Here is a 25976-nt window from a genome sequence, read left to right as displayed (position 1 = left end):
AATACCACTACCAACAAATGTTAATTAAACTATTACTTTGATATGTATGTGTACGGCTATATATGTGCGGGGAGGGGCATGCCATTGTACAGTATCATCAATAGTAGTATTCACATTTAAACTTCAAGATACTTCAATGTTTCTATAAATGTTCTGTACAATATTTGAATACAAAAGAGAAAAGAGTTAATGAGTAAAGAGGTAAAGAGAATGTCCTTTGACTGTCTTTTTACTGAACTAGACTCTGAAATCAAGGATCAAAGAGCAGTTATACAATGCCCCTGGAAAAGAACTTTCTCAGTCCTGCTATTTGAATTTTTATAAACTAGCTACAATTTCAAATTCTCATAGAATTCTGTCCTATCTTTCTTCTATTTCTTGACACCTTCTACCACAGAAAAATAGATAGAGGCTTAATGAATAATAGGACAGATATTTCCTTGCTTGCAAGCCCTATAACAATTGCCTATAATTACTACATATATGTTGCACACTCACCTAAATATTTCATTTTAAGATCTGTGTACTCTGTTGTAATGCTGCTTACCCTTCCAAAATGCATGCCGGTACTGTATGATTCCTTCATGTTCCAACATTACATAGAATATTTTATTTCTTTTTCTTAGTTCTTCCCCAAAATTAGAACATTAGTTTATATTTCAGAATTAGTGAAATTAGAATCCTTATATCTAGTTTCTGAGGAAACTTTTTTTTAATCTAAAACATGCATGTAGCTAAATCACACAAAAAGGTCAGACATTAACAGCACACTGATAGAATGCTGCTGTCCTGCTTTTGTTCTAACACTACGAGGTCTGCATTGCTAAATTGACTTAGCAGGTTCTGAAGTTGATGACTTCAATAAACAGAATCAGCATATCATCATCACTGGGAGAGAAAGGCTATGAAAAAGGGTTTTTAAAAATTTTATAATCATCTGTTTTTCAAAAACAAGTAATATGGAAAATTGTTTTGATGCAGGAAAGAACTAGAAGAGTTTGCAGAGATGAAGGAGAAAGAAGACGTGAAAAAAGCTCTTGAAAGGGAAAAAAAGAAAAAGGATTACCTAGCTCGAAAGATGCATTACCTCCTTAGCACTCAGCAGGTTGGTGTACCTGTCCCTGACAGCTCATGCAAACCACTGGGACCCCTAGCTTGACAAAGATAAACTAGCAGGCTGAATGGGACATGACTTGTTGAAAAGATATCACAAAGGCACTACTTCGAGTTCAATTTAGTGCATTTCTATAGGCGAGAGCAGGTACCATGACTGCTGCGTGACAGCAGCTTCATAGAGACAGCATTAGCAGGGCTGGCAGAAAGAGCCCAAGTCAGCAGTTTGATTTGCCACTGTGATAACACAACAGGAAGGGCATAACCTCACTTTAAAAACTCATTTTGACTGGCTTATTGTTGTGTTATCTCAGTTGTCAAAAGCTAGTTATTAAGCCAAAGAGCTATTTGGTTTTTTTAAAATTTTAATTGAACTGAAGTTCGGATCAGAATTACTTTCCTTTACTGTGGTGTTTGAATTAAATTGTAAGTGTAAGATGTCTTTTAAAAACTTTCTGGAGAGCTCTTTTAGGCTCCGCACAATTTCATTGTTCCTTTATGGCTGTTGAAAGTATTTAGTTACTCCCTCAGAAACATGTTTCAGTTCTGAAAAGTTGTTTGATATGGGAAGTGTTCCTCTTTTTAAATCTGATTTCTCATCGGTGAGAATAAATGTTTGTAGGTACCACCTATTTATATTTAGGAAATGCAGCACAATTATTTCAATCTTTATTAAGCAAATTTATTATTGAATATTAGTGGGTTTTTTTTATAAAAGCATGTGCACTTGCTGCTTAACAAGTGTCATTCCTACAATCAAGGATCAATCACAATGTCAAGTGCTTTCATAACCAAAATTGTCTCACCCTTTTTTTCTCTCTGTCACATCGATCATGAATAAGTAATGGTGGAGTTTGTTTATATAAGCTGCATGGCAATTAATTATGGGAAAGTGAACTGATTAGTAGAAATTAGTTATTTTAATTGTAAATTTAGTGAAATCAAGGTTTGTTTGTGAAGAAACAGAAGAAAAGACTAATTAATACATGAATATTATTAAGAATGAATTATTCATATGCTGCCAGAAAGAGCACTGTGAAAATAATCACCCTGCAAAAGAAACATGTCATGTTGTTTTAAAACTTTAACTAGAATGTATAATAACCTCTAAATGAAGGGGGAAATGGAAAAATGGACTCAGGGCAGAAGATCAGCATCCTTAAAGTTAATGTGGAAATTGAAAATGTATGGTTTGGAAGAAAAGTTCAAAAACAAATTTAGTGTAGTTTACATTTGTTAGCTGTTTGGGGAATAAACATGCAAAAATCATGATTGTGTCTGAAAATATAATGTATTCATTGAGATACTACTTAAGAACTGGCATTTCAAATTTTAACCTCCCCCCCACTTGCCCAATTATTTTTGCAAAATAGAAATGTATTACACATTCACTATGATCTCGTGGACAACATGTTAATGCAAATATTATTCAAGAAATGAAATTATTTGCATCCATTATAGTATACAGATTTTTTATATTCCTTTACATTACTTTTTCAGTGTGCTTAAAGCTGGTATTAAATAAGCATGAAAAGAAGTTAAAAATAGAATCAGAATTGTACTTTGATTAAAACTCACATTAGAAGCGGATGATGCCTGAAGAAATAAATGACAAGCTCTAAAACTTGATACTTATGAAATATTGAGCTTTTAATCAACGTTCTTCGTTTATCTTTGGTTTCAATAACTAGTCAAGTAACACCTAACACATTTAAGCCTTCCTTTGTTTGAAGAAAATTCTTTCTTCATGATCCTTGTAATTATGAAAAAACCTGCTATGAAATCTTTGCCAATGTTTCCCAAGTCATAAATTATGTTATCTGCTCCACCTACTGGTTGCCTTGTGCAAGATAATTGCACTGAAAAATGCTCCCATAGAGTACAAAAAATCTCTTTTTACATATCTATTTCTGTTGATTTGACAAGATTTGAAATATATAATTCGAATTTACTTATTATTTTTCTTCATTTGTTTTTATTATTTATATTTATTTACAAAAGGAGCTTTGTTAACAAAAAATATGAACCATTTGTTCCTCACAAACTATTCCTATTTTATTATTTTGGTAATGACTGCATAAAAAGTTTATTTTTATGACAAATCAAATATGGGAAAATGAATAACCATTTTAAAATGAAACAGTAGGAAACACGAGGAAATTACACTTTAGAGTTAAGGCTTTTATTAACTGAACATAAATTATATACAGTTTTGAACCTTGAATGAACAAAAATGGAAAATGAATGTAATATTTCTTTTTCTTGTGTTTGGGGCTTATAGAGGTGTCTTTTCCTATTTTCTCAGTAAAGTTTATGTTGTAAGTCTGCTTTTCAAAAATGTTGATCTATTTAAAATATTGATTCAAATGCTTTTATCAATAGCAGTAGTAGCATTAGAACTACAAAAATAGTCAGAATATTAGTTTTTATGTTTTATTAAGTAATGTCCTTGTAGCTAAACCCTGCATGAAAGCTAATTCTAGTACTTTGATTTGTAAAACAATTCTATTTATACAAGTTTATTTTTACACTATTTCTGGATTTAAAACAGCTGAGTTGTTCATTATAGCTACATTGATGTAGGCTTTCAAAAACTGAAAACAAAAATGATGTGCTCACATTGCTTTTCACTTTTAAATAATCCAGTAAAAGTAATCAATATATTATAGGTAAAATGGTTCATGGCAGTACAGGATATATAATCAGGTAAAATCTAAATTCTGTCCAGTTTTGTTTCCTCTTCTCTTTTTTTGGAGAGGGGGGGGGCTTGAGGAAATGGCTGTTGATCCAATTTTAGTTGACTGCTCACTTTTGAAGTACTGAAAAATATGGACATGAATAGATCCTTAATCTGAAAATGGCAACAACAAAATGCAATTTTCTAGTGTGGATATTTAAATACTAGTTGAAGAATTCTTGAGAAAATGCTTTTCTTCTAGCGATATAAAGGAAGAAAAAAAAATATTGATTCTGTGCTATCAAGTCATTTTCAACTCATAGTGACCACATGCATAGAGTTTCTTCGTGACAGGCTATCCCTAACCTGTTCTCTTAAGTCTCCAAATGCAGCACTAATTGCCATTGTAACTCAGTCCATCTATTTTGCTGCTGGTTATCCTCTTCTATTTCATTTTCTGCATGTGACTGATTCTAGGAAAAACTGGCTGGACATCTATAAAATTAACAAATTAACAGAGTTGGAAGGGACCTTATAGGCCATCTAGTCCAACCCCCTCCCAAGCAGAAGAACCTACACTATTTCTGACAGATGGCAGTCCAGTTTCTTCTTGAAAGCTTCCATTGATGAAGCTCCCACAACTTTTGAAGTCAAACTGTTCCACTGGTTGATTGCGTTCACTGTCAGAAAATTTCTCCTTATTTCCAGGTTGAATCTCTCCTTGTTCAGTTTCCATCCATTATTCCTTTTCTGGCCTTCAGGTGCTTTGGAAAATAGCTTGACCCTCAAATATTGGAACACTGCTATCATGTCTCCTCTAATCCTTGTCTTCACTGAACTAGCCATGCCCAGTTCCTGCAATTGTTCATCATATGTTTTAGCCTCCAGTCCCTTAATCATATCGATTACTCTTCTCTGCACTCTTTCTAGAGTCTCAACATCTTTTTATAGTGTAGTGACCAAAACTGGATGCAGAATTCTATGTGTGGTCTTACTAAGGCTTTATAGAGTGTTATTAGTACCTCACTTGATCTTGATTGTATCCTTCTGTAATGCAACTTAGAATTTCATTGGCTTTTTTGGCTGCCGCCACACACTGTTGCCTCATATTTAATTGATTGTCCACTAAGACTCATCATTACTGCTATTAAGCCTGGTTTCACTCAATCTATATTTGTACTTTTGGTTTTTCTTGCCTAAATATAAGATTTTACTTTTCTCTACATTGAATTTCATTTTGTTAGATAGGACCCAGTGTTCAAGTCTGTCAAGTAAGTTCCCCTTATATTCCCTTATCTAAGTTGTTTGTGAAGATATTGAAGAGTACTGGATCTAAGATGGAAACTTGTGGTTTCCCACTGTTTACTTCTCTCTATGTAGATGTAGTATCATTAAGGACTACTCATTGAATAAAATTTGTCAGCCAGTTACAAATCCATTTGATGGTGATGAAATCTATCCCACTTTTTTCTAGCTTATGAAGAAGTAGGTTGTGGTCTATTTTGTGGAATGCCTTACTTAAGTCTAAATATATAATGTCCACAATATTTCGCTGGTCTCCTGATTTAGTCACTATGTTGAAGAATGAAATAAGTTTTAACAAACCAATGCTGACTTTTATTTATTATTCTACTCGTTTCTAGATGTTGGCAGATCTGTTATGAAAATGGTCCTCTTTAGGGGAAAAACATCAACATTAATAGCCATATTTAGATTGAGTTAAAAAGATTTCATGTACATGTAAACTAGTAGTAAATCTTTCCAAGATTCTAGGCAGCTCAAAAGATATACTGTAAATAGCATAAGAATACATATCTGCTTATCCCTTTTATTACTTGGGATAATACGATTGTAATAAGCATGACAAAAAGCTCATTTAATATAAATATTACATATCCAATCAGAATCATAGATCAATCCTTAGGTTTTGAGTACCAAAGTAAATATCAAATTTCCCACAAGTAACAGATTGCTTGGATATTCACTGGAAAAATCTGATGTCTCTCCATTTTTATATACAGACATACTGTTAATTTTGTTTATCATTTCATTTGAATATTGGTAAAGTTAAAAGATTACATTAAATATAGAGACTCTTTCTAACTCTAGAATAGACCATCCCTGTGTTAATGATTTTCTTACTTGCCATGGGAGTTTCTTCTTACTTAGGCCTCAGCTGCCCCTAAATCCCTTCATCCCTTTATTGTCACTTAACCAATGATCACTCAGACCTGCAGAATGGTGGTCTCCTTTCTCCTGATCTTCTTCTTCTGGTCAGATAGGCATGATCTGCTGACATCAGGATTTCCCCCATCTTTGATGATTCTTTTATCATATCTCCCATCAGAAATACATCTAAAACCCACTTTTCTAACTGGAGATTAGCAGGAATGTTCAGTGGAATTCTTGTGGAGGCATAATTGTAGTGGCTGAAAGTCTATCATGCTTTTTTCTGTTCTCAGCAAGAGTAATTGAATATGGAATATCTGACTAAATTCTGGTTCGTGACAGTGTGTTAACACTCTTGACTATCTCCTAACAGCAAGGCAATTATTTGCTGAGTGGGATTTTTATAAATCCCTTGGCAATAGTATGTCCTGATAATTATGATGAAGTGCATTGGTCAGTGTTAATTCAGCATTTCCATTTCTAGGAAATATTTCAGTTGAATCTCTCTATTCTTTTGCATTTTTGCAATCTGGTTTTCTCATAATGTGAATATATACTAAGTAAAACAAATTATATAGATGTTCTGTATATACATTTTTAAATCATTGTCATAAAGACTTTAGTAGCTTTTTAGCTTCAGTTCTTCAATATGATAATATTATGCAGGTTTTTTTAAAAAAAATTAAAACATAGTTAAGCACCACCTACTATTACAATGAAAAAGAAGATACTGTAAAGATTGAATTTGGAGAAATAGGAGGGTGCAGAATAAGAAAGACAATGGGATAAATATTAATGTTATCCTATTTGTTTAACCCTACAATGAATATCAGCATAGTAAAATTGTAAGTGGCGACAAGTAAGTGGTGACTCAAACATTAAGAATTGAAAATATGCAGATCATAATATGTTAACTGAAAGCAAAGATTTAGAAGACTAAATTTTCACTTACTTGGTGAAAGGAACAGCTCAGGAATTGGTCTTAGGAAAGCAAAATTAGATAGTGAAAAATGTGGGTTAATATTTAATAAGAAAACTAAAGGAATATTAACTAGCCTGCTTAGGGAATTTGCATTTGACAATGAAGAAGTGAAGGTGGTATATTGTTTTGTTTTCTGACACTCAATAATAGATAAAGATAGACAGCATGCTAGAGAAGTAAAGAGGAGATTAATCCAAGGGAGAAAGGCAGCGACAAATTTAGATAAGGGTGAAGGATATTTCTATGACAACAAGGATCAGAATAGTTAAAGCCATGGTTTTCTCAGTGGTAGTGTAGGGCTATGAACCTATATATTAGGATAAAAGTGAAAGCAAAAGCATTCGAATTTGAATTAAGGATTTTGAAAAAATTAATAATAGAACCATGGATTGCAAGAAAATATATTGTTTCTTTAAATCAATCATTAGCAAGCCAAAACGCACCTACTTTGAACATAAGATGTAAATAGAGGATCACTGAAATATACCTGAAAAAGTCGTGAATTGCTGTGATAGAAGGTTTTTAGCCATATAGTCGCTAGGAATTGGGTCCAATTTGATGGCATCAAATTTTATCACAGATCTCAGGTACAATGATTGATACTAACATATACACAGGATTTATTTACTGTAATTTAAGAAGTATAACTATGAAGTAAGAAACTCCTTAAAGCACTTTTATTTTTTCTCAGGATTATGGGTTTGCCTTCTACAACTGCAGTGTCATTCTATGAAATAACACATTTGATTTAAGGAGTTGCAGACAAGTGTTGTGTGCATCATTCTGTGCATTCTGAAACATGTTGCATTTGAATCTGAAGCACTGTTCAGTCCGCATATGAATGATATTTTCCTCAAAGGTAATTTTTAGATCCTACGGTAATGGGAGGAGTAGAACAATGTATTGATGTAGAGTTATCCATGCATTGGAGACTGTTTTCTGTCCTAATTTATCTGTGAAAGTTGGTCTCTATGAATGAACTTCTATATCCTTCTGGGATAATTAGAACAACAAAGATAACTTTCCTCTCCCAACTTCTGAAGCAATGCTATCCTGTTATAAAGAATGTTGAGTAGGCACAAAGTACAGAGCATAGACTTTAAAAAAGGAATCTTTGAGGACCTAATTCTCCCAGTCATTCAATTTCCTATAGTACATTAGCCTTGCATATTGTACCAACCGTTTCATTTGAACATTCTAACCAAGGCTTTTCATGGATTATAAAGTCTAAAAAAGTGGTTATTCCAGGTTAGATAACACAATAAGCCTCAGGCACTAAATAGAAAGAAAAGTAATGCCATGAATGTGCTTGCTAACTGAACTTTTAACAGTTTATTATATGAACAAAACTCCTAATATTCTTCCCTCTTTTTGGCAACTTAAGGAGGGCTTCTAGCAGTGAACTAGCATTTCTTCTCTTGAGTGGAGCTGTTACATGTGGATCTTTCTTTAATATATTTTCTTAGACCTCCATATGCAAATGTCCACAGCCATTTAGATATCAATGAAACTTGATTTACTACTTTGATCTCAAATTTTAGAAATCCACTACATGTTTTGGAAAGCTGATTTATTTAATTTTAAAGGATTTTATATGTATCACTCAGAACTGTCTCATAGCAACATTGTACTTATTCTAGATCAGATGTGACCAACCTTCAGCCCACTGGTCACATGTGGCCCTGGACAAGTACTAATGCAACAACACAAGATCATAAACTTTTAACATTATTATGTGATATATATGCATGGATCCAGGGAATTATAGGCTAATGAGCTTGACATCAATATCTGGGAAAATCCTGGAAAAGATAAGTGGAGGATTTGTGAGCATATATAAAACACATATGGATGAACAAGGTGATTAATAGAAGCCAGCATATGTTTGTTAAAAACAGATAATGCAAGACAAACCTTACTGCCTTTTTAAAATTAGAGAAGTTAAATGCCATGAATATAATATACTTTGATTTCAGCAAGGCATTTGGTAAAGTGGACCACAGCCTACTTCTTGGTAGGATAGAACAATGTGGGATAGATAGAACCACCACTAGATGGATTCTCAATTGACTGGCCAACTGTACTCAGCAGGTAGTTCTCAATGGAACTTACGTATCTACATGGAGAGTTGCATGGGGTCTTGAGCTCAGTACTATTCAACATCTTCATAAATGATCTTGAAGGGATAGGAAACTCATCAAACTTGCAAATAATACCAAGCTGGGGGAATAGCTATTACTTTGGAAGATAGGCTCAAGTTCCAGAAGGATTTGGGCATTGGGTCCTGTCCAACAAGATGCAGTACAGTGGTGAGAAAAGTAAGCTCTTACACTTAGGTAGGAAAAACCAAATGCAGAGGTACAAAATAGATGGGACCTGGCTCAACAGTATTAACTGTGAAAAAGATCTCAGTGTCCCCTGCTTAAGTATGAGACAGAAATGTGTTGCAGCTGCCAAAAAATGTGTCCTGGGCTGCATCAGCAGAGGGATGGCATCAAGATAACAAGGAGTGATACTGTTGCTTTATACTGCACTAGTGAGGCCACACTTTGAATATTGTGTATAGTTCTGATCACCATGATACAAAAAAGATGCTAAGACCATAGAAAATGTGCAAAGAAGAGCAATAAAGATGATAATGGATCTGGAGGTTAAATCACACGAAGAACAGTTGAGGGAGCTAGGTATGTCTAGCATATACATGTATACAGTATGCAATTTTTTATGATCCTAAGGACTATAATGATTAGTATATGAGAAGGACAACTAGAAATACCTATCTGCAGTCACTGTTGGATCTTGCAGTTATGATTTGGAATGACCAAAAAAAAAAAAAAGAGCAAGACAATAACTTTCAGAAGATATTCTTCTGAAAAGAAATAAAAACTCTTCACTTTGCAAGGTATTTATCTCCAATCTGGGGATGAAAAAGTCAAGGTATCCCATAGGGAGTGAAGTGGTGTTTTGTACATGTCTTCAAGCTGAGATGCTATTATAACTGTTGTGATCCCTTTAAATCTCCCTTTCCTCTAATGGGAGAAGAGAAGCTAGGCTTTATGATTTGTGAGGCTTAGGAAGGTGTGAACAGGCTCTTGTCAAACAAACTAAGATGGAAATGAAAATACCAGTAACAGCAGATTAGTCTGTAGAATAGTTTCATTTTGCTATTTGGTTTTGCTTCGTACTGTTTTTGTTTTCTGATAGATGACTTACCTTGCACACAGAAACAAATTAACAATAAGCTTTTAAATTCACACATAATAGTTCATGGTTAAAGGCAAATAAATGATAGGCAAACTATTACAATGTTCCATTTTTTTAAAATAATGAGCTGGAAAATAAACAAAAAGCTTTTCTTAGATAAGTTTAGATAAGCAAACCATAGTTAGACAAGCTACAACATGGTCAAACCTTATAGGTTAATGTCTTATTGTCCCAGAGTAATTACAGTAGATTAGGTCTGTATAAAAATAAAGTCTTTTAAATGCTTAGTTCCTTCCACATATAGCACAAGCATCATCTGTTCAGCCTGAATTGGCTACTTTGATGTCCTGCAACCATTTAGTTAACTCCTATGTTTTGAGGAAGAAAGATGTCTATGAATGCTTTTTAGAATGTATTTTAAAGATGTTGTTAAGCACCTGTTAGAATTTGCAGTAGCTAAAGTTATTATGTATGTTCATATATTTTTATCCCTGAATCAATTGATTGCATACTCAAAAGATCTCTAGACTTTGTCCAATTAGCAGAACATTGGAGAACTGGTAACTCTGCTTGTAGTATTTTTCTATATGTTGGGCAACCATCAGCCAAAAACATACGTATTCTTTCCTAATACAGTATTCTGTTTTCAAGCAATGTTAATAGGCCCTGTGATTCAAAGCAAATAACATAATTCTTTATTATCATCATCAAAGGGAAATTAGAAACATGGATCTTTACAAATTATCTGCTCAGTTTGGAAAAAAAACCCATAGGACTGAAAATATTACACAAGATATCCATTTAACCTGATTCTTTCCAGCAAATCCTTTCTTTTTTATTTGCACGCCATCCTCATTACCAAGATTAAAATTATGCGAAGAAAGCAAAATGAAACATTAAAATGATTCAAAATATTAATGTAATGCTAAGGATGGCTGAATAACAAATGATACATTTGCTCATAAGCTCTGGATCTGGTAAAATTAATAATGCTTATGGATCATGCATGAGTGAAGAGAGAATTCTAGGGCAGAAAACTAGAAATAGTTTGTGTAGCTCCATTTTTCTTCTTTTAGTGAGTCAGAATCATATAGGGTTTTTTTTAAAGAGAGGAGGGAATACCACAGAGCTTTCACACCTCATTTGCCATATTCACCACTGTGCACTATCCAGCAGAAGACTGCTTCAAGGAGGTCAGTGAGAAGCTATTAGCAGAGTCTTCCCCAGAGATTTCTTTGGTCTTATTGAGTTGGAAGTTAGCATGAGAGTACTGCAAATAACTCAGTTGTAGGTTTTTTAACCGTTAGCACAGATTTCCCTATAGTGTTTGTCACTTCAGAAAATTATTCCTAAAAATGATGTCTAGAAAGCTAGGTTTGACAGGGGCTCTTGTGAGAAATGCTTGGGAAGACATGGATACAGAAAAAAATGTGTCATGTTCTCCCCACATTACTTGGGACTTTATTGTGGCGGGGATGGGGGTAGAAAATCTATAATTTTAATTAGAAAGAGTAGGAATAGGAAACAAAATGGGTTTGTAGATAAAGTGATTTATTAAGAGTCAGTCCTTGTTCCTACTTAATCTTCATATAGATTGATTTACATGTTAAACCATAGAAAATGCTGGCTTGTTAAATAAACTAGCTTGATGGCTTTGCACTTAGCCCAAGCCAAACAAATCAAACTGTGATTTAGCTAACTCATACAAAGATGGAACGTGAACGATAGATAAGTAAACCAAAAAGAGATTACTCAGTGTTGTTGTGAATAATTTCACAGAAACATAAATTTAGTTTTGGTAACGATAAAAGGGCAAATTAATAAATATGGATTATTATGAAAAGGATAACCAAGTCATCATAGTTGTACATAAATTATTTTATAGTCACTTTTGTAATGCAGTGCAGAATTCTATTTTTGACACTTAAAGAGTGTGTAAGGCAGGAAATGACAGACACAATTATTAGGAGCACATACTCTTTGAAGACAGATATAAGAATTCTTTATTTTAAATTACCTGAGTAAAATAGGTATCATGTATAAGATGCCATGGATTGTATTTATTATTCAAAATGTATTACTGGTATTTTATAAAAGATATAAAGTAGAGCATATAGTAGTTATGTTGATGAAATCCTACTATCAATTTTAACAAATTTTAACAGGGGTGTAAAACTGATGGCCCATGGGCCAGATGCATCATGCTCAGGCCATGCCCACCCTATCTCTGCAAAGGGGAAAAAAAACATCATGATAGATCACATGATAGCAACGTGACATGGCGTACACCCGTGGTGTACAAGATCTCATTTAGACCTTCTCTTATCTCCTGAAATAGGTAAAAAAATATTGTGACTAGTCTTGCTAGTCTACAATCCAAGATTTAAAAGCAGATACATATGGGGTAACCTTTATAACCAGTGGTTCTTTTTAGAAACCTGTCAGTTAACTGGAAGTTTGTCAGGCATTCCTGTGTGCCAAAATCAGCAATAGAAACAAACTTATCTGAAGAAATGATTTACCCTACACTACCAGTGTTCTTGAATCACAGAAGAGATATAAGAATGGGATATAACACCTGTTTTGAGTGCAGAAGCTCTCAGCTGTTTTCTCTAGTTAAAAGTATTAGTACTTAAGTCACATTTATTAATGCCTTCCTTAGTTCCTGTAAGAAGTGATAATAGGAGTTTGAATGGACCTTAATATTTAAGTTCCATTCATATTTAATCCATTCATTTAAGTTCCATCATCCAGCCTCTATCCCACCCTATCATAAAGAACAGAATGCAGAAATAATGGGGAGATCTGTTTTAGTGCATAAAGCTATCATAATAAGATAATACAGTACTAGTGTTGTAGCCTGTCGGCCGCCAGCCCCTCCAACAGCCAAATCAGAGGAGGAGGAGGAGGCGTGGGATTCAGGGTCAGCATCAAGGCAACCTGAGAGCTCTGAGGGGGAAGAGGGAGTGGAGATGGCAGAGAAAGAGGGGGGGGACTGTCAGCCCTCAGATGGAGAGTCAACAACTTCCAGATCTGGAGGTGGGTGATGAGGAATAGGAGGAAGAGCTGGATCCAGTGACTGACACGTGGCTGCGCAGACGGCAGAGGAGAGGTGAGCAGTAGTAATCCGTGGCTGATCCTTGGAAAGGAAGAGCTAGCGAAGCCTACCCTACCTCTGGAGATAAAAGGCAGGGGGCAAAGATGAATAGATGTGGCAGATAACTATTCATCTTCCAGATGGGCAGACTTGTTAACCTGCGGTGAGAGAGCTCACCAGGGCTCCTACTGAAAGAATCTTTGAATTAACTTCAGACGTTTTGTTGTGTTTGGGAACTGGACATATAATTTGACCTCCTTTCAGGCATCTTCCTGTGATCCTATATGTACTCTAATTCTGTGAGGGAACACAGGTAATCCTTGACTTACAACTGGTCACTTAGCGACCATTCATAATTATGACAGCCCTCCTCCCATGCTCATTTCAGCCTTTTTAAGCTAGCTTCCAGGAAAAAATCACCCATAGGAATACAGTGATATGCTTATTGACTGTAGTGTTTGCTTAACAAGTGGATAAACAAGATATATACAAAGATTGAGAAGAAACATGTGACTTAGTTCTTATATATGATAACAACAGCAAGACTTAGATATGCAAACTCCTACAGCAGAAGAATGGATTATGAAATTAATGGAGCTGGCTGAGAAAGCAAAATTAATTACCTAGTAATAAAAATTACTGCCATGTTCACATATTGTGGAGTTTGTTCAACAACTTCAAAAAAGAATCATAAATTGGCTATGTGGTTGCTTTGACTTATGACTTATGATGGAAATTCCAGGGTCCCTTACGGTCATAAGTCAAGGACTACATGTGTACATCATGTAAGGTAACAATAACATATAATCTTTTTGCTATACTATAGCTTTAAATTTTGTACCTAAAGTCCAATGGAAATGGTTTCTTACAGAAAGAATTTTGAAAACTATGAAAAACTAGATTGTAGTTGATGTAAAAAGCCAATTATATGCATAAGCATATTTTTGTCATTTTCTGATTCAAGAATAAACACTTTTAAGAAATATTATTTATATTGATTTCATTGATATAATTTGAATAAACATAAAAAAAATACTGTATTTTAGATTGCAGGCATATATAATTCACCCTATCGAAAGTCACCTGATCCATGGGAAATGCAGTTAAAGAAAGCTAAACCTTTGAGGCACAAAAAGAAGATAGAGAAAAATGTTATGGATCTTCCATGGCCAACTGATGACTCCTATAGTTTACAAACGATGTCAACTCTTCCTCCAATTCGAAGACAAAAACCACAGGTAATATGTTTAATGACTGTTAGGTACCCAATGCTATTAACAGCTGATTTCTTTCTAAAGTTGCTGTAGGGTGATCCTTCCAGAGAACAATAAATTACTTATCAAAGAGAATATGTGCAGTTCACAATTGAACTGTGGGATTCTTGGTGCTCTTTGAGCATGGTTATTTCTTGGAGATGTTTCATTACCAAATTACCGTATTTTTCAGAATATAAGACACATCTTTTTTTCCTCTAAAAAGAGGTTGAAAATCTGGGTGGATCTTATACACAGAATACAGCATTTTTTGCCTCCTGAAGCCCCGCCTCTTCACCAAAATGGCCGTGCATAGCCTTATTAAAGCTTTCAGAGAGCTCCTGGGGGCCTGGGAGGGCAGAAATAAGTGAAAAACAGGCGGTTTTTTGCTCAATTTTGTTCCCCCCTCCATAAGGCTATGCATGCAGTTTTTTTGACAATTTTTTTTTTTTTGCTGGTTCCCCCCCCCCAGCAGCACTTTGCAAGCCCAACCCCCAAGGCTATTCATGCCTTTAAAAAAAATGTGCCCATTTTTGTGAAAAACGGGCCATTTGGGGGAGGTTTGCAGAGTGCAAAAACTTTTTTTTCCCTTTCAAACAGCTGTTTAGTTAGAAGGATTGATGAGAATTACATTGGTCAAGTGACATAGTTTTAGGTGCTACAGGTTGTCAGCAATTTCCTTCTCCAGCACATGGATAAATACACCTGGAAACATCTACCTACCTTCTCTCTCTCTCCCCTTGCAGGGTAGGGCTGAGGACTATGCTCAGTTCTTGGCGGACAAAGTGGCTCGGTTTCGGTCGGACTTGGACTCCACCGCAGTAGACCCAGCCGAGACACAGGAGGATTACTTGGCAAATCATCTCTGGGTTGAGTTCCAGGATGTTGCCTCTGGGGATGTGGACAAGGCCATTCGAGCTGTAAGTGCCTCCACCTGTATTCTGGACCCGTGTCCCTCCTGGCTGGTTGCCAACAGCAGTGAGGTGACACATGGCTGGATCCAGGCGGTCGTGACCGCCTCCCTTCGGGAGGGGCACTTCCCCGCCGCACTCAAAACGGCGGTGGTGAGACCCCTCCTGAAGAAACCATCCTTGGATCCAGCCATTTTAAACAACTTTCGTCCTGTCTCCAACCTCCCCTTTATTGGGAAGGTTGTGGAGAAGGTGGTGGCCTTCCAGCTTCAACGGGCCTTGGAGGAAGCTAGTTATCTTGACCCCTTCCAGTCCGGCTTCAGACCTGGTTACAGCACAGAAACCGCTTTGGTCGCATTGACCGATGATCTCTGGAGGGCCAGAGATGGAGGCTATGCGTCCATCCTGGTTCTCCTTGACCTCTCAGCGGCTTTCGATACCATCGACCATGGTATCCTTCTGTGACGACTGCGGGAGGTGGGGGTGGGAGGCACTGTTTTGCAGTGGTTCTCCTCCTACCTCTCGGACAGGTCGCAGTCGGTGTTGGTCGGAGGGCAGAGATCATCCCTGAGGCCCCTAACATGCGGGGTGCCGCAGGGTTCGGTCTTATCCCCCCTACTATTTAACATATACATGAAACCGCTGGGCGAGATCATTCGGAGGCACGGGATAAAATACCATCAATATGCGGACAATACGCAACTGTATCTGTCCGCCCCGTGCCAACTCAATGAAGCGGTGGACGTGATGAACCAGGGTCTTGAGGCCGTTAAGAACTGGATGAGCGCTAACAAACTGGTACTCAACCCGGACAAGACCGAGTGGCTGTTGTGTTTCCCTCCCAACAATTTGGCCAATGTTCCAACACTTAGGCTGGGGGGTCAAATTTTATACCCCTCAGATAGGGTCCGCAACCTAGGAGTCCTCCTGGATCCACAGCTGACTTTTGACCACCAGTTGTCAGCTGTGACCAGGGGGGCATTTGCCCAGGTTCGCCTGGTCCGCCAGTTGCGGCCCTACCTAAACCGGGAGGCTCTCGCAACAGTCACTCGAGCCCTTGTGATCTCTAGGCTGGAATACTGCAATGGGCTCTACATGGGGTTGCCCTTGAAGTGCATCCGGCGACTGCAGTTAGTCCAGAATGCAGCCGCGCGAGTGATAGTGGGCGCACCGCGGTTCACCCACGTTACACCCATCCTCCGCGAGCTGCACTGGCTACCTGTCGATCTCCGGGTGCGCTTCAGGGTACTGATGACCACCTTTAAAGCACTCCATGGTAGTGGATCTGGGTACTTGAGAGACCGCCTTCTGCCGATTACCTCCCTCCGACCGATTAGATCGCACAGACTGGGCCTCCTCCGAATCCCATCCGCCAGTCAATGTCGACTGGCGACTACACGGAGGAGAGCCTTTTCTGTTGCAGCTCCGACCCTGTGGAACGACCTCCCCGTCGAGATCCGTACCCTCACCACCATCCAGACCTTCCGCGCAGCCCTCAAGACCTGGCTCTCCCATCAGGCCTGGGGATAGGTTCCCAATTTACCCGCCCGAGTGTTGACTGTTGAATGAAAGTTGTGTTTTATTATTTTCTTCTGTTCGCACATTGTTTGTCTTCTGATATTGCACCCCCTTCCCTGTGATTGTAAGCCGCCCTGAGTCCCCTCAGGGAAAAGGGCGGCCTATAAATCTTAATAAAATGTCTAAAAAAAAATGTCTCTCTTTCTCTCTCTCTCTCTCTCTTTCCCTCCCTCCCTCTCTCCCCCCTCCCTCCCTGATTACTGTATTTCTCTCTCCCCCTCTATCTACCTATATACCTACCTACATACTCTATCTCTCCCCTCTACCTATCTACTATATTTCTCTCTATTTCTCTCTCTCTATCCCTCTACCTACCAACCTACCTATTCTCTCTCTCCCTACCTGTATTTCTCTCTCTCTCTATCTCTCTCTATTTCTCTCTCTATCTATCCTTCTACCTACCTATCTACACACACACACACACACACACACACTACCTACCTACCGTATTTATCTGTCTCTCTATTTCTCTATATATATCCCTTTATCTATCTACCTACCTACCTACCTACTCTCTCCCTCTCTCTCCCTACCTACCTACTGCATTTCTCTCTCTTTTTCTCCCTCTCTCTCCGTCTGCCTACCTACCTACTTTTTTTAAAAAAAAATGCCTTTTCAAAACCTGGGTGAATCTTATACTCTGGTGCATCTTATATTCTGAAAAATATGGTAAATAAAACCATCAGACGCAGATGCAATATTGAATTCCTTTATCCCCTTTTCTCCAGTCCCAATTTCCTTTTGTAGTGATCATCACATTTGTAAGACTCCTACTTGTGAGTGAGCAAATCTTCCTGCATCTTGATTTTCTTGGGTCCTCTCTTTTTCAATAATTTACCATCCAGAGTTGCATTTTTCTAATGGTCAGGATAACAAGAAAGAAAACTTTGTTATTTTTCTATATTTAGTCTTAATATAGGAGGTAGTTAGAATTCAAGAAAACCCATTGTGGAGGGGTCCAATCCTTTGCATCCCTTGTTGATTTCCCCCATTGCTTTTCAATGATTACCTTCTAGCTCTTTTATTTTGATTCTTCCCCACTATGGCTGCCAAATTTGGAGGGGTGGGGGAAGTGTAAATGATATCATGGAGACATGGAAACAATTAAATGAGTAGAATATTTGGAAAGCCCAATACTTTGTAATTTGTTCCTATTTATTTCCCATTTTTCTTCTTAATACCACCCCCTTCCAATTGTTTTGAACTGATGACATTTTACTAAAATAGCTATAATCCTTTTATAATAGTGCTCAAGGCAGGGGACCTTAGCAGGAATATCAAAATGTAGGAAACAATTTATCCTGATAAGACTAGGATGCTCATGTGTTCTGTGTTCACATGGAACATGTTTCACATTTTGAAATCAGTTCAGTAATTAAAAAAAAAACACAAACTACATTGTTAGTACACTTTACATGATTTTCCACTAGCCTCATTTGCAGCCTCAGGTTTTAAAAAAGTGGTAAATTTACCTAGCTTGCTGAGAATGTAATCTTTTTACTCAATTTACTTCATTAAATCTTCCACAAATAAAAAAATTAAATTTAAAAAGTCAACAGGAACATACATTTGGAAGGTATAACTTTGTTAAGTCTACATTATGTAGGAATCATGAAAAGGGAGTATAAAATCTCAAGTCATTAAAAACTTCTGGGGTGTTCAGTGGTCAATTAAAATCAATTAAGCTATTCCTTAGGGTGGATGGAGTATCTTGATTATAATCGACCATTGTAAAACCACAAATTGTTATACAATGTGTTGATCTGATATTTCTCTTGTTTTAGGCTATTTTGTAATCTTTTCTTTTCCTTAGTTTAGACACCAAGAAACTTAAAGCCTTTTAGAACAAAAGAGTTTTGTTTATTTTCTGGTATCTTAGAGGGGAAATTTGCGGTATAATACTTTAATCCTTTCAGTGCCCTGGGATGTATGCTGTGGAGTAAATGTTCAAAGTGCTGTGCGTAGATTTAACTGTGTGACTCTTATTGATGTTAATGGGAGTCACACGGCTAAATCCGTGGACAACACAGTTTAGAGGTATATTTCTGAGAAAGGACATTGGTCTGAGCTGATGAAACAGCTGGGAAAGAAAATCCAGCAGAATGCACTATTCTGAAAATGGCTGGGTCATGTTAAAATGGGGATTTATAATTACTAACCATGCTTATGGCATAGTATTTTGTGACAGCAGTTATTTGACTTTAAGTGTATTTTCCATATTAGCCACCGTATGTTATAATAACAAAAAAGTGCTCAAGGAGAGTGTTTAAAGTATGAGCTGCATTTCTTTCAAATGTTTAAGGAATAAATATTAACTTGTCTTTAGATCTCACTTAAGGAAAGTGGCATTTAGTTTACATAGACAATATTTATACTGTTGATAGGTATGTTAAATTTGAAGTATGATTTTTAATTCAGAAATAAACACAATTACAAACTTGTCTTGCAGAGTGGTGTTTAAACACTTGTGAACTCTTCTGAATTTTCAATATTTCCACATAAATATGATCTAAATGTGATTTATTGTCCAAATAGGACCTAAAACTAAAAAGAGAGAACTCAATTAAACAAATGGGTTAAAATGTATTAAGGAAAATGATCCAAAGCTACGTATTTGTCTCTCATGCACTACTGTAGCTTGCTAGTCAGATCTTTTTGGAGGAAATTAGGTTTGTTTGTTTTGTATTCCAACCATATTATTTTTATAAATAACTAAGGACCGCAAACTTATCCCACAGACCTTCCTCCTCTTATTTTCCCTACAACAGCAACTCTGTGAGGAGTTTGCCTGAGAGAGAGTGACTGGCCCAAGGTCATCTAGCTAGCTTTCATAGCAAAGACAGGACTAGAATTCAAGGTCTCCTAGTTTCTAGCCTGGTGCTTTAACCACTAGACCAAAGTCACTAGGCCACCATACTAAAGAAATCTGACCTCAAACAAGTATCCCAGACATAAGACAGGGATGCAATATGTATATCAACTCCCTTGTGGCCACCACGCGTAATTCAGGATGCCATACAGAAATAAATCAGTAAGCACACTGAAATTTAACTCTAAGGCACGGGTAAAACTCAATTGCATCATAGGCTGGATCATGAAATATTGCAACATTTTTTGCCTTTGTGAAGCCAAGGTGGGTATGGCCTATGCATGACACATTTGGCCTGCAGGTCACCAGTTTGACAGGCCTGCTCTAAGGAGATGATGCATTGCTATTGTTGCAAACAATAGTTGAATTAACATGAGGTCTGAATGCCTAATAGCCAATTATTGTTTTGAGGAAGTATTTGACATCAATTATACTAAAACTGGGATCCTGATTTTTGTCAAGTCACTCAGGCTGCATTCCTCAGGGTTAAATGATCAGACAGTAGAGCAAATTTAAATATTTACGTATTTAGACAATGGATTTTCTTCATCAAACCCAAGCACATCAAAACTATGTGGTTCAAGCTGTATACAAATCAGTGGCCTGCAATACAATCCGGTTCCTTTGATAAAGGGGCACAACATAATCCAGCACTAAAATTATGTTTGTCTAAGGCACACAACTCTTGTTTGGAATTCACCTACTAACCATATTGCTACTATGCTTCTGTGGAAAGAGTTTGATCTATGTAAATTCTTAAGGACTTAATTTCTATTGGGCCGTATGTTCCTAATGTGATAGTAATTTCCCTATATGTTGAAATACTTAGACAATTCTGATTTAACTATAGTTACTCTTGCCAAACCAATGCGATTTCAATGTAAGTTTCCTTCAATGCAGCAAAACTTTTTGAACTGTTTGTAAAACTAAACATGCCTTGATTGCCCAATGACACAGTTATAATTTTATGTTTGTACAGGTGGACCTTAGGCTATGACTGCTCTTTTAGTCACTGTTCAAATTTGTTCCTGAATAAGAGGGACTTATGACTGGTCCTCAGGGTTCTAGCCATTGAAGCATCCCCTCAATTATGTGATTGTGACCTGAGCACTTGAGGTCTGGCTCATGATTACGTTGTTGCAGCAAATTGCAATCACCTGATCACACTTTTCAACATATCCTGCCAGGTTCCCACAAGCAAAGGCAATGGGAAAGCCAGCAGGAATTTGAAAGTGAGGACCTCATTTAACAATGGCAACTAGGACTGCTAAAATTGATGTTACAGTGGTTGCAGAGTCCCACAGTCACATGGTCATGAATTGTGACCTTCCTTGCCAGTTTCCTACAAATAAAATCAATGGGAAGCTGATCACAAGTTACTCCTGTAGGTCACTTCCAATGGTTTTTCTCCTGAGGAACCACCACTATAGAGCAGGGGTGTCAAACTGTTGGCCCGTGCAGGCCACGCCCACACCAGCTTGAAACGTCACGTGATGGCCATGTGATGCCAAGAGTTTGATACCCATCCTGTAGAGTATGAGATCCCAGGCATCTCATAATATATAGCATCTCACCAGTCTCTGCACTTCATGGTGCCCAAGCACCCAAAGCACTCCCCCCACCTACCTGTGACTTATGCTAGCCTGCCCATCTGCTCCCTCGAATCTTCCCATGGCCTTTGCTGGCTCACCTACAACCCTATTGCCCCATTTGCTCAATCTGGTAGCCGGTCGCAGCACATTTGTTGCTTCCATCCCCCCCCCCCCCACTCACCTTGCATGAGCATCTTCCTGCTTAACCACCCACATCATCCTGAGGTTAGAATGGGCAACCAGGATTGCCATCACTAAGTGATATGGTCCCAATTGTTGTTGTAGGAAAAGAACTACTATATTTAATTCATGGACTTTCTCTTGTTTTTCACTATTTTATATACTTTGAAATTATGTACCCTTTTTTATTATCAACACATGTGGTTTTGACACATTAATTTTCACATCCATACTGAATCATACACTCTATCAGACATTTGTTGCAAATCAGTTTGATTCTCAGCTCTCAATATGGCATCCACTATGTAGAAAGCATGTCCCCAAAAGAGAAATTGCGAACAACTTCACTATCATGCTTTATATCTCATGACAACCATTCTTTCTACATTAAACAATGAAGGAGAGAAGGCACATTCTTGCTTTAGTATTCTTAATGTTGAACCATATACTTCTTCCCTTCACTGCACTTCCAAAGCATTATTCATTGTTATCTCTCATACTCTTTCAGTGAATTCTTCTCTACTTCATTGAGTTTGTCAAGGCCACAAACATGGCATTATGAATTCCAGTATTTGCCAAATCTATTTTTTAATACAGATGGGATTCAGGGGAAAATAAGAACCACAGTGTACCAGAGCTAATGACCTCAACAATGTTCAGTGAAAACAATTGTAGGAAATGCTTTCCTCTTCTGGTCTCTAGCCTTGGATTCTGAGATAATGGTCTCAGATTCAGTCCTTGGCATTTTCAGTTAAAAAGGTGGGAGAAAGTAGTAACACATTTATACTTCAACATTTGGAGGGCCAGTATCAGTATATTCCAACTAGATTGGCTAATCCAATGATTCAACTCCACAGACTACAGTTTCAGCACTGGAAAATTCAGGATTAAGCCAGGTCCCCTTTTCAGTATGCCATTGCTAATGTTAAACAAGCAACATGTTCATAATTATCAACTAAAAGTTAATCTATGATGTCATATGAATGTCAACAGGCAACTATCAAATCAGCTTATAGAAACAGAATTCAGTACAGGAATATTTTGCCAGAAGCTTGTTATAAATATATGTGATTTCAGGATTTTTTCAGTCATGTCTCTTATATTATTTGTCTTAGAAAGTGCAGGCATTATCTGTGCAGCTTTAATATTACTATATGGATTGTGAATTGCTACTCCGTTCCATGACAACTTTGCTTCTATGCTGAATTGTACTATTTATTCTCAAACGTCACATAAGGAGAATTGGATAGATTTTGAACTACAAAAACAAAACAAAAAAAACCCAAAAGCCCTTTTGTAATTTGTTTCTCATTTTGTATTCTATACAGTACAGTCAGATAAAGTCAGAGTTAATTCTCTTTTTAATGATTGTTCTTAGATGCAAATTTTCCAAACAATTTTAATAAATGTATATTATTTTATATCACTAACTAAACTGTCCATCTCCCTCCCATCTTTTAAGTTTCTTCTGTAATCATTTAAAAGTTCTGGAGGAGTTCCAGATTGAACCTAGAATAAACTAATTGGGGGTGCAGAAGAAATCTTGCAGAAAACATATCTTCTGTATCCATTGACATTGTCAATGGAATCTGAATGCTGTTTGTGCCTTTAAAAAGTAAAGTTCCAGTAAAAAATCCATTAACAACTTTCAAATATAGCAATCCTCTTGTCCAGCTGTGAAAAGTACTAGATGATACTTATTTGCCATTTGTGTTATTTATGGTCCATGACTTTTATGGTAACTGGTTCCTATTATTGGTTTCTATTAATGTAAAACATAAGTGAACATAAATGAGGCGTGAATCATTTCTTTTTATTAGCCCTGCAGTCTTCACTCAGTTCTTGCAGTAACTCCAGCTGTGACTTGTTAGTGATAACCTATTTAAAGAGATCCTTTAGAAGAAGAGGCATGATTAGGATTTTGCCTTCACTTCCTTTGGAAGGAGGAGAATTTGCTTCCTTACTTCACAAGTTTAACAACAGTGGTAAAAAAGGAAAGAGACTGTAATTAGTCTCAGCAAAGTCACAGCTGACTGTAAATGGTATCAAGTTATAGTGCTAATGATAGTCTTGGTGAATTTATACTCACAATTACCTAAAGGCAAGAGGTGATATAAGGAATTTTTACAAGGCCAATCAACATTGTCAGAAAACTGCAATGTAGGGGTTAGTTTATAAGACATTCATAGGTTGAAATAATCCCACACCATTGATAACTACAAACCAAAGAACTAATCATAGCTGAATGCAATTACAGTATGCATACATATTGAACATTGTTGTATATAATATACAATAAAGATAGGCTAGAGAGCTGTTCTCTGTGCCAGCTAGTGATATGGATTGTTTTTTCATGTAGAAAAACAATTGTTTATGCATGTTCACCCATAAATTTTATGGTCGAGATACAGTTTTTCCACTTCATTTGAAATTTCTGAGAATGAGGTCTTATATAAAAGACATGTTGCTTATTAAAATATAAAAAGACCTACAATAACGCAATGCACAGATAATTTCTTATTTGTATTAAATATTAAATGCAGCTTTTATTTTAAAAAGGTTTATTTAATAAGCCTATTTTTAAGATATTGAAGAAGTGTTAGCTTTATAATATTTGTTAAATGTAATAAGCTTTCTCATGGTTAAAATAATAAAAATTGTAATGCACCGTTTTTAAAAATTCTGAAAATTGTTAATTTTTTAACATTAAAAAATCTGTTCAAAAAAACATTTTTACATACTGTATAGGAATGTTTCTAATTTAGAAAATGTTTGTTTTCCTTAAGTACAGAAATTTATATTTATCTTTCAGTTTCTAGTTTAAAAAATCCTCTAAGATTTTCTGAATAGATATCTATAGAATCATGCTATAGTTTGCAGTTTATGTGAGCTGGTCATACAAAGAATCACAAACAGTTGGAGCATATCTTTATCCATTTCCTCTAGTATTGTAAAAACATTTCTATGTCTTTATATTATTTGCATCGAAATAAAAACTAAAAATCACATTTACGTTTTAAACTGCAAGCAATCATTATTGTTTTTATTTTAAGAGATATCATGATTCTCTTTCTAGAAATTATCAGCATCTAAAGGTTAATCTTTCATGGTAGTTTCAATTTCAGTCTTTGGAGATGTTAGATGGACATTTCTAAAATGAAGATATTAATTGCAAGCATTATTTCTTCTCTGTATACAATCTAAGCTCCTCCAAAATAAAAGAAGGGAAAAATAAATATTTCTCTTGAAACTCTCAGGGACCTTTCCGTGATACTGTTGACGTACTGCAACAAAGATTCAAACCCTTGGAACTATCTGTGCGAGTGTCACCCTCAAGTATTTCACTTCAACTTGCCCAAGAAAAACAAAAACAAGAAGAATGGCGAAACCGTATACAGGATGTAACGTATGTGACTTATCTTTTCTGTTTTATTTAACATACTGGTGTTTTAAGCTTGTTCAGTTTATTTGGAATGGTTGGACTATTATTCTGTAGTAATCTGATTGATTGATTGATTGATTGATTGATTGATTGATTGATTGATTGCATGTGACCCATTCAACAAGCTCCAGATAGCTCACTATATAAATATATGAAATATCTTAGAAACCTCCAATTATGTGTATAAATTAAAACATACCAAGTAGTTGCTTCAGTTGATAAATTATTTCACAGCATTAACCATGATCAAATAAATTAAATATTCCTGAAAACAACAAGTCCATCAAAGCTGAAATGCTTACCACCTTTCAGTATCAGCCCATAACCTCACTCAGTTTGTATATTCATTTGTATTATAAGAAGCATGCACATTAACAGGTGAATTTAAGAAAGTGTTTGTGGGAAACTGATCAGGGTTGGAAATTGAGCAACTAATTTCTAATACTAAGCTAAGTTTCTTAATATAGGTCTTTATATAGACATTGTTAGATGTTCATCTAAGCCTGTTTGTAACTTAAAAATCGCATTTATCTTCTGCTTTGACCCAATTATTATGTGCTGTAAACTGAGAACCTTATTGTTCAGATAGGAACACCTCCCTCTGTTTTAACATTTCATGCTGCCACATATCATTTTAACATTCAGAATATCTTAAATTATTAAGTGAATTTTATCCCAGACGTACTGCATAATGGACCTTTCAAAATAAGATGTTCAGAAAGACACTATTAACCCTTAAATACAAAAATTTCATTTCTAGCCTAACTGGAACTGTGCCTCATTCTTCCTTTAGGGCTGCATCTGAAGGATTAATTTTGTTTTTTATTTATCATAAGATTTTGCAGTAGCAAACGTTTCAAAGTTAGCACAGCCAAACCAACCATGTGGGTATGCAGCAGAACAAATTCA

At 36.3% G+C, this 25976-nt stretch overlaps 1 protein-coding gene across 2 annotated transcripts in view; it reads left to right on the top strand.

The window, feature by feature from the left end:
* Nucleotides 1-25976, top strand: part of SPATA17 (spermatogenesis associated 17) — a 95586-nt gene that overhangs the window by 32656 nt on the left and 36954 nt on the right. For both annotated transcript variants that reach the window (XM_032215695.1, XM_032215696.1), the window contains exons 6-8: nucleotides 982-1105; nucleotides 14289-14480; nucleotides 24883-25031. In XM_032215695.1, the coding sequence (XP_032071586.1) occupies nucleotides 982-1105; nucleotides 14289-14480; nucleotides 24883-25031 (465 nt within the window). The remainder of the gene's footprint in view (nucleotides 1-981; nucleotides 1106-14288; nucleotides 14481-24882; nucleotides 25032-25976) is intronic.

The sequence above is a fragment of the Thamnophis elegans genome, chromosome 4, assembly GCF_009769535.1.
Source record: "Thamnophis elegans isolate rThaEle1 chromosome 4, rThaEle1.pri, whole genome shotgun sequence".
Classification (NCBI taxonomy): Eukaryota; Metazoa; Chordata; class Lepidosauria; order Squamata; family Colubridae; genus Thamnophis; species Thamnophis elegans.
This window is presented reverse-complemented; position numbering and strand designations above follow the sequence as displayed.